The sequence below is a fragment of the Triticum urartu genome, chromosome 2 (assembly GCF_003073215.2).
Source record: "Triticum urartu cultivar G1812 chromosome 2, Tu2.1, whole genome shotgun sequence".
NCBI lineage: Eukaryota > Viridiplantae > Streptophyta > Magnoliopsida > Poales > Poaceae > Triticum > Triticum urartu.
The window spans coordinates 699,027,504-699,036,827 of NC_053023.1; the positions used below are offsets into that span (position 1 = coordinate 699,027,504).

A 9,324-nucleotide genomic window follows, 5' to 3' on the forward strand; every position below is an offset into this window, starting at 1 on the left:
AACCTTTGCCTGACGCCTCGGTACTCCGCGGCTGCGCTTGCCCCCTTTGCACCAAAGAGGAAAGGAGGACGCTGCGCGGGCTGGCACCCGCCTGGCGCCCTGAGTCGTCATGGCTTGCGTCACGGGCACCTCGCGAGGTACCCCGCCTTGATCTCTCCGCCTCCTCGCGAGCCAGCCTGACGAGACCGTGCCTGAGGAAGCTCCGTGTCGTCCGCCCCGCGAGGCTTGGCCCCTCGCGAGGGTCTTGAGTCTTGTGTTGATAAAGATGACCGTGCTGGGCCCCCTTTGAGCCACGCCACAGGCCACAGGCAGGTAAGTCTGGGGACCCCGTTCTCAGAATGCCGACAGTCACCGGCGCCAGCATGGGCTTGCCCCGACGACCAGCAAAGAAGGAGGGGGAAGGGGAAGGTGGTAGCGGGGCAAACCCTTGTCGCCCCGAGTCGCCTTGCGGGGCGACACGAGGACATGGGGAGGGAGGGTTAATTATTAGTTTTAAAAAAAAGTCACGCACAATTATGCTCGACGACTTGACCAGTTGACCCGTTGACTGAACATTGGTCCTCCACTCGTTGCTATGCCCGGCTTTTTTTGCCGTTGCTGTCAGGGATCCACATTCATATGAAGTGAAAAATAAGACCCAATCCCCCAATCCGCATCGACTGGTAGCTGAAACTCCAAAAAGCCGCCACCCCCTACCTCCTGCGTTCGTCTTCCTGTCAGTCCGGCAGTGTCATCCAAGATCTAGCTAGCTCAAGAGCCAGTCCAAGATCCAGACAGGTCTCAGCCAGCCATGTGCTGCAGCGAGTCCGGCTGCTACGACGCATTCTGCGACCGCTGCTGCCCCTGCGTCTCCTCCGGCGCGCGCGACACCATCCTCTGCTGCGCGTGCTGCCTCGCCGTCCTCGCCGGCGTCGTCCTCCTCCTCGTCCTCCTCTTGGCCTACTGCTTCATCCGCCACGCCGAGGTCGCCGTCGTCGACGCCTCCCTCACGCGCCTCGCGCTGGCCACGTCCCCCGCCACCGCCTTCGCCTACAACCTCTCGCTCACGCTCACCGTCCGGAACAAGAACTGGGCCATGAGCGTCAAGAACACCCAGCCGCTGGAGGCCGACTACAGCTTCGACGGCCAGCGCTTCGAGCGGGTCAGGCTCGCCGACGAGGGCTCCACGCACCCCGCCCGCAAGACCCAGGTGCACCACCTCGTCTCCGGCGCGTACAGCGCCTACGTCGCGCTCGGCAACGCCGGCGTGGCCGAGTTCAAGGAGGAGAACAAGACGGGGGTGTTCCAGGTGGAGGTGGCGCTGTCGGGCGAGGTCAGGTACCAGGCGCACTTCACCAAGTGCAAGTTCCAGGCCAAATGCCCGCTCAAGCTGCAGCTCGCGCCGCCCGGCACGCCGGCCGTCGTGTTCCAGAAGGTCAAGTGCAAGCTCGCTCCGGCGAGCAGGTACTGCTAGTGATTGGTACGATTGGTGGCTAGTGATTTCTGTCGGTAGATTGGGAGGTATTTCCTTCTGAAGTTTTCTTGCGGGTAGATCAGTCTTTCAGCAAAATACTTAATTTATGGAGTACTCAAACCTAACATCTAACAGCAATTGCAAACATTTCAATCCTATATTCGACAATGAATGATGGATGTAGCACATCATCCACAGCAAAGCAAATCTAGATGGAGTGTTACCTGTACCTATTTAAACCAGAAAACTCGTGCACTTGCGGGTTCCAAGAAAAGAACAATCATGAAAGCAGGTTATGATAGAACATGTGAACTAGCAAAAGAATCTAGGCCTGTTAGTCAAGTTATTAGTATGATAATATTTCTATTGTAAAAAAAATCATGTACCTAGTCCTGTTAGTCAAGTTCATCAGTTCTTAGCTTATCACAGTTGACATGGATGACAATATAGTACGGATGGATCATAACAAGTATGGAGTACTACATAACACTGAAGGTGAAAATACAAGTTTGTTTTAACAGCTCGATCTCCAATTACTTGTCACAAGCCAGTACATGACATTGAACGTGACTGCCAGTGCGGATAAAACTGCAGAGACACATTTCTCATCATCATGAAAGACAGAGGGATACAACAAGGCATTCACCAGTGCCTGGCCTAGACAGGCGACGATGTTCTGTTTTGGCAATGAAACTAGGGAGTTTATCCTACCCGGAAGTCTAGGAAAAAAGAGATAAGAATTTCCAACTGCAGAGTCTGTATCCCTCACACCTACATGAGATCAAGTTCTAGATCGCACATAGGGTTGGCTGCTGTATCAGAAGGTAGCACATAGCATCAGAGGTAACTCACATTGCCATGGCTAAACTACCAAGGTTTTGACAGAAGAAACACAAGGCTAAACCATGGGTAGAAATCATGTCATTCCCACCCTTTCCCGGTTCCAATGGTGTGTTTATCGTCGCCGGCGGGTCTTCCTGGATTCGGTTGGTTTTGGTTTCTGGTGGATCTGTCTGGATTCGGCGGGCTTTCACGGTCTTCGGAGTTTTCTACACGCCCTTTCTCGCAGTTTCTTCTCCTGGTCGGTGATTTGCTTCGCAGATCGCGGTCGTCGACGTATCTGGTCTACATCGACGACTTCTCAGCCGCTGCTTCTATAAACTCCTAGGTTTAAACAAGTTTGCTATGCTGAATCTCGAGAGTCAATTGCAAGAAACTACCACATTTGTGGCTAGGTTTGCAGAAAACTATCAAGTCGTTAATCTGTTGCAAAAAACACCGTAAAATCTCTTAACCCGTTGCAAAAAGCACTGAACAGCCGTTTAGCCTCGTTTGATCTCTTTTCCGACAGGTGGGCCCCGAAAACGCTGACGTGGCATGACGGACAGGCAAACGGCGCCGTTAGGAACAAAACGCTCAAGACGCCGCGCCGGTCGGTCCTGTCGGTGCTCGCCAGACAGATCCCCCGCGCCCTCTCTCTCTCTCTCTTGCCCCTCTCCTCTGTCTCCTCTCTCTGGCTCTGGTCGCCGTCGGTGAGAAGCCAGCTCGCCGCCGTCCGCCATGGTTTCGTGGAGCGACGACAGCGAGGAATCGGGCTACGAGTACTCTTCAGGCGGCTCCCCTATCAAGGTCAGTGATGTGTACTCGTAGCTAGGGATCTCTGAGCTAGGGTTTCGGTTTGGGGATTTTGTTTTTCCTGCTCATTTTGAACCCGTGAGATGGATTTTGTGCGTTTCTTTTGTTGATGTAGATCCCGGCTACAATCGAGGACCCGAACTACTCTGGTGTTGACGATGAGATGATGGTGATGGCCAGCCGGCAAAGAGGCATGTTTGCTTCTCAGGGATTAGCACTGGGAGGAGGTTCCTCGCCTGTGGACTTGATGTGAGTGCTAGCTAGCAAAAATCTGTAGTTTGCTAATTTTGTGAAGAAACTATAAATTGTTCATATGCACTGTTCATTGTTCATGTTCACTGTTCATTGTTCATGTTCACTGTTCACCTAGCAGTTTAGTTAAAGGTACTGTCATGTACCATACCATAGTGACTGAGTGAAGTAAATGAATTGTTCATACATATAAATGAACAACACCACAGTGATATAAATGAAGTAAATGAATTAAATTGTGCTGTTAAAAATTAAGTACATAGATATAAAATTAAGGTATCCATAGTGACTGAGTGAAGTAAATTGTGCTGTTAAAAAGTATCATAGTGTTCATAGATATAAATGAAGTAAATGAATTGAACTGAATTGTATTGTGCTGTTAAAAATTAAGGTATAAATGAAGTAAATTCAGTGTAGTATGATGTTAAAAATTCAGATATAAATGCAGAATTATGCATGTGCAGTATACTATAGTTGTTTTGAATTGGACTGTATAGAAGTGAAGTGAAAAAGAAAGTAAATGCATTTGTACTTGTTGTTTTGCAGGAAGCAAGCAGCTGTGGTGTTGTTCAGTGGGTATATGAGGAGTGGCCAGAGCATCTGCAGAATGCTCTTCACAAACTATGGCTTTTGTATGAGGATTGCCAGCGTGCTAATAGGATGGCATGTCTGGAACATTCATCACTTGTCCACAATCTCACATCACAGAAGAACAAGCTACATGAGACTTATGAGAAGCTTGTTGAGGATGTGAACAACCTACTTGATACCCAGGACAATATTCCCAAGGAAAATGAAGTCCAACAAGGTGAACATGAGGAGATCACTCCTCCTTTGGACTACAATATTTCAGCTTTGAAGGAACAGCTGGGTGCAATGGATGCTGAGAACAAAGAACTGAAGCAAAAGGTTGACCAGTTGAGGAGCATTCAGGTTGCCCAAGGTAATGTGATTAGGAATCTGAAGTTTGCTCATTTGAAGGAGAAGGAAAAGTTGAGCATTGAGAGGAGGAATTTGGAGTTTCACATTGCTGATCTTGTCAAAGCTAGTGACAAGAACAAGAGAAAGCTGAAGGACATCAAGGATATTTGTGATGAAGAGTGATTTGTAATCTGACCATGTGGGTCATTATCTTAAGTTTCAAGCATTGAACTATGGCTTGTAATGTGTGAACTAGTGGCAGTTTGCAGTATTTGAAGTAGGGTGTAGCCTTGAACTATGTCTTGTAAGCTTTGAACTATGGTGTCATGATGTTAACTATGTTGTTGACTAGAGTTGTTAAGTATGATGTTAACTATGGTGTCATGATGTTAACTATGTTAGTGACTAGAGTTGTTAAGTATGATGTTAACTATGTTAGTGACTAGAGTTGTTAAGTATGGTGTTAACTATGTCATTGATGTTAACTATGGCACCCTAAATGATGGAATGAGGATATGTTGGATACCGTCGACGCCGAGGCACCGTAGATGATCAAATTAGGTTATCTTGGATGCCGTCGACGCCGAGGCACCCTAGATGATCAAATTAGGTTATCTTGGATGCCGTCGACGCCGAGGCACCCTAGATGATCAAATTAGGTTATCTTGGATGCCGTCGACGCCGAGGCACCCTAGATGATCAAATTAGGTTATCTTGGATGCCGTCGACGCCGAGGCACCCTAGATGATCAAATTAGGTTATCTTGGATGCCGTCGACGCCGAGGCTATTGGGGAACGTTGCAGAAAACAAAAAATTTCCTACGGTTTCACCAAGATCCATCTATGAGTTCATCTAGCAACGAGTGATCGGATGCATCTACATACCTTTGTAGATCGCGAGCGGAAGCGTTCAGAGAACGGGGATGAGGGAGTCATACTCGATGTGATCCAAATCACCGGAGATCCTAGCGCCGAACGGACGGCACATCCGTGTTCAACACACGTACGGTCAGCGTGAGTCTCCTCCTTCTTGATCCAGCAAGGGGGAAGGAGAGGTTGAGGAAGATGGCTCCAGCAGCAGCACGACGGCGTGGTGGTGGTGGAGAAGCAATACTCCGACAGGGCTTCGCCGAGCTCTACAGAGAGGGAGAGGTGTAGCAGGGGAGAGGGAGGCGCCAAGACTCAAGGGTGCGGCTGCCCCTCCCTCCCATCCCTTTATATAGGCCCCCTAGGGGGGGCGGCGGCCCTGGAGATCCCATCTCCCAAGGGGGCGGCGGCCAGGGGGGGTGGAGTACCCCCCAAGGCAAGTGGGCGCCCCCCCACCCTAGGGTTTCAACCCTAGGCGCAAGGGGTTGGGCCAAGGGGGCGCACCAGCCCACTATGGGCTGGTTCCCCCTCCCACTTCAGCCCATGGGGCCCTCCGGGATGGGTGGCCCCACCCGGTGGACCCCCGGGACCCTTCCGGTGGTCCCGGTACAATACCGGTGACCCTGAAACTTGTCCCGATGGCCGAAATAGCACTTCCTATATATAATTCTTTACCTCCGGACCATTCCAAAACTCCTCGTGATGTCCGGGATCTCATCCGGGACTCCGAACAACTTTCGGGTTACTGCATATTCATATCCCTACAACCCTAGCATCACCGAACCTTAAGTGTGTAGACCCTACGGGTTCGGGAGACATGTAGACATGACCGAGATTGCTCTCCGGTCAATAACCAACAACGGGATCTGGATACCCATGTTGGCTCCCACATGCTCCTCGATGATCTCATCGGATGAACCACGATGTCGAGGATTCAAGCAACCGCGTATACAATTCCCTTTGTCAATCGGTACGTTACTTGCCCGAGATTCGATCGTCGGTATCCCAATACCTCGTTCAATCTAGTTACCGGCAAGTCACTTTACTCGTACCGTAATGCATGATCCCGTGACCAGACACTTGGTCACTTTGAGCTCATTGTGATGATGCATTACCGAGTGGGCCCAGAGATACCTCTCCGTCATACGGAGTGACAAATCCCAGTCTTGATCCGTGTCAACCCAACAGACACTTTCGGAGATACCCGTAGTATACCTTTATAGTCACCCAGTTACGTTGTGACGTTTGGTACACCCAAAGCACTCCTACGGTATCCGGGAGTTACACGATCTCATGGTCTAAGGAAAAGATACTTGACATTGGAAAAACTCTAGCAAACGAACTATACGATCTTGTGCTATGTTTAGGATTGGGTCTTGTCCATCACATCATTCTCCTAATGATGTGATCTCGTTATCAATGACATCCAATGTCCATAGTCAGGAAACCATGACTATCTGTTGATCAACGAGCTAGTCAACTAGAGGCTTACTAGGGACATGTTGGTGTCTATTTATTTACACATGTATTACGATTTTCGGATAACACAATTATAGCATGAATGAAAGACAATTATCATGAACAAGGAAATATAATAATAATGCTTTTATTATTGCCTCTAGGGCATATTTCCAACAGTCTCCCACTTGCACTAGAGTCAATAATCTAGTTACATTGTGATGAATCGAACACCCATGGAATTCTGGTGTTGATCATGTTTTGGTCTAGGGAGAGGTTTAGTCAACGGATCTGCTACATTCAGGTCCGTATGTACTTTACAAATATCTATGTCTCCATCTTGAACATTTTCACGAATGGAGTTGAAGCGACGCTTGATGTGCCTGGTCTTCTTGTGAAACCTGGGCTCCTTGGCAAGTGCAATAGCTCCAGTGTTGTCACAGAAGAGTTTGATTGGCCCCGACGCATTGGGTATGACGCCTAGGTCGGTGATGAACTCCTTCACCCAAATTGCTTCATGTGCTGCCTCCGAGGCTGCCATGTACTCCGCTTCACATGTAGATCCCGCCACGACGCTCTGCTTGCAACTGCACCAGCTTACTGCCCCACCATTCAAAATATACACGTATCCGGTTTGTGACTTAGAGTCATCCAGATCTGTGTCGAAGCTAGCGTCGACATAACCCTTTACGACGAGCTCTTCGTCACCTCCATAAACGAGAAACATTTAGTCCTTTTCAGGTACTTCAGGATATTCTTGACCGCTGTCCAATGTTCCTTGCCGGGATTACTTTGGTACCTACCTACCAAACTTACGACAAGGTTTACATCAGGTCTGGTACACAGCATGGCATACATAATAGAACCTATGGCTGAGGCATAGGGGATGACACTCATCTCTTCTATATCTTCTGCCGTGGTCGGACATTGATCTGAGCTCAATTTCACACCTTGCAACACAGGCAAGAACCCCTTCTTAGACTGATCCATATTGAACTTCTTCAATATCTTATCAAGGTATGTGCTTTGTGAAAGACCTATGAGGCGTCTTGATCTATCTTTATAGATCTTGATGCCTAATATATATGCAGCTTCTCCAAGGTCCTTCATTGAAAAACTCTTATTCAAGTAGGCCTTAATGCTGTCCAAGAGTTCTATATCATTTCCCATCAAAAGTATGTCATCTACATATAATATGAGAAATGCTACAGAGCTCCCACTCACTTTCTTGTAAACGCAGGCTTCTCCATAAGTCTGCGTAAACCCAAACGCTTTGATCATCTCATCAAAGCGAATGTTCCAACTCCGAGATGCTTGCACCAGCCCATAAATCGAGCGTTGGACTTGCACACCTTGTCAGCATTCTTAGGATCGACAAAACCTTCCGGCTGCATAATATACAATTCTTCCTTAAGGAAACCATTAAGGAATGCCATTTTGACGTCCATTTGCCATATCTCATAATCATAGAATGCGGCAATTGCTAACATGATTCGGACGGACTTTAGCTTCGCTACCGGTGAGAAAGTCTCATCGTAGTCAACCCCTTGAACTTGTCGATAACCCTTAGCGACAAGCCGAGCTTTATAGATGGTCACATTACCATCCGCGTCTGTCTTCTTCTTAAAGATCCATTTATTTTCTATGGCTCGCCGCTCAACGGGCAAGTCAGTCAAAGTCCATACTTCGTTTTCATACATGGATCCTATCTCGGATTTCATGGCTTCTAGCCATTTGTCGGAATCCGGGCCCGCCGTTGCTTCTTCATAGTTCGAAGGTTCACCGTTGTCTAACAACATGATTTCCAAGATAGGGTTGCCGTACCACTCTGGTGCAGAACGTGTCCTTGTGGACCTGCGAAGTTCAGTAGCAACTTGATCTGAAGTTTCATGATCATCATCATTAACTTCCTCTCTAGTTGGTGCAGGCACCTCAGGAACATTTTCTTGAGTTGCACCATTTTCCGGTTCAAGAGGTAATACTTCATCAAGTTCTACTTTCCTCCCACTTACTTCTTTCAAGAGAAACTCTTTCTCTAGAAAGGATCCATTCTTGGCAACAAAGATCTTGCCTTCGGATCTGAGGTAGAAGGTATACCCAATAGTTTCTTTAGGGTATCCTATGAAGACGCATTTTTCCGACTTGGGTTCGAGCTTTTCCGGTTGAAGTTTCTTGACATAAGCATCGCATCCCCAAACTTTTAGAAACGACAGCTTAGGTTTCTTCCCAAACCATAATTCATACGGTGTCGTCTCAACGGATTTCGACGGAGCCCTATTTAAAGTGAATGCGGCAGTCTCTAAAGCATAGCCCCCAAATGATAGCGGTAAATCGGTAAGAGACATCATAGATCGCACCATATCTAATAGAGTGCGATTACGACGTTCGGACACACCATTACACTGAGGTGTTCCAGGCGGCGTCAGTTGTGAAACTATTCCACATTTTCTTAAGTGTGTGCCAAATTCGTGACTCAAGTATTCTCCTCCACGATCTGATCGCAAGAACTTGATTTTCCTGTCACGTTGATTCTCTACCTCACTCTGAAATTCCTTGAACTTTTCAAAGGTCTCAGACTTGTGTTTCATTAAATAGACATACCCATATCTACTCAAGTCATCAGTGAGGGTGAGAACATAACGATAGCCACCGCGAGCCTCAAAACTCATTGGACCGCATACATCAGTATGTATGATTTCCAATAAGTTGGTTGCTCGCTCCATTGTTCCTGAGAACGG

At 47.9% G+C, this 9,324-nt stretch overlaps 1 protein-coding gene across 2 annotated transcripts; it reads left to right on the forward strand.

Moving 5' to 3' along the window:
* Positions 1–639: 639 nt before the first annotated feature.
* On the forward strand, positions 640–4,612 carry LOC125539861. Of its 2 annotated transcripts, XM_048703395.1 has the most exons (4): positions 640–1,443; positions 2,805–3,082; positions 3,204–3,337; positions 3,887–4,612. In XM_048703395.1, the coding sequence occupies exons 1-3, from the start codon at positions 791–793 to the stop codon at positions 3,242–3,244; spliced, it is 972 nt and encodes a 323-aa protein (XP_048559352.1). In that variant the 5' UTR covers positions 640–790; the 3' UTR covers positions 3,245–3,337; positions 3,887–4,612. The 2 variants fall into 2 exon arrangements, with proteins under 2 accessions (XP_048559352.1, XP_048559353.1); XM_048703396.1 differs by lacking the exons at positions 3,204–3,337; positions 3,887–4,612 and having other exon boundaries at positions 641–1,459; positions 2,805–2,932.
* The last annotated feature ends 4,712 nt before the right edge of the window (positions 4,613–9,324 follow it).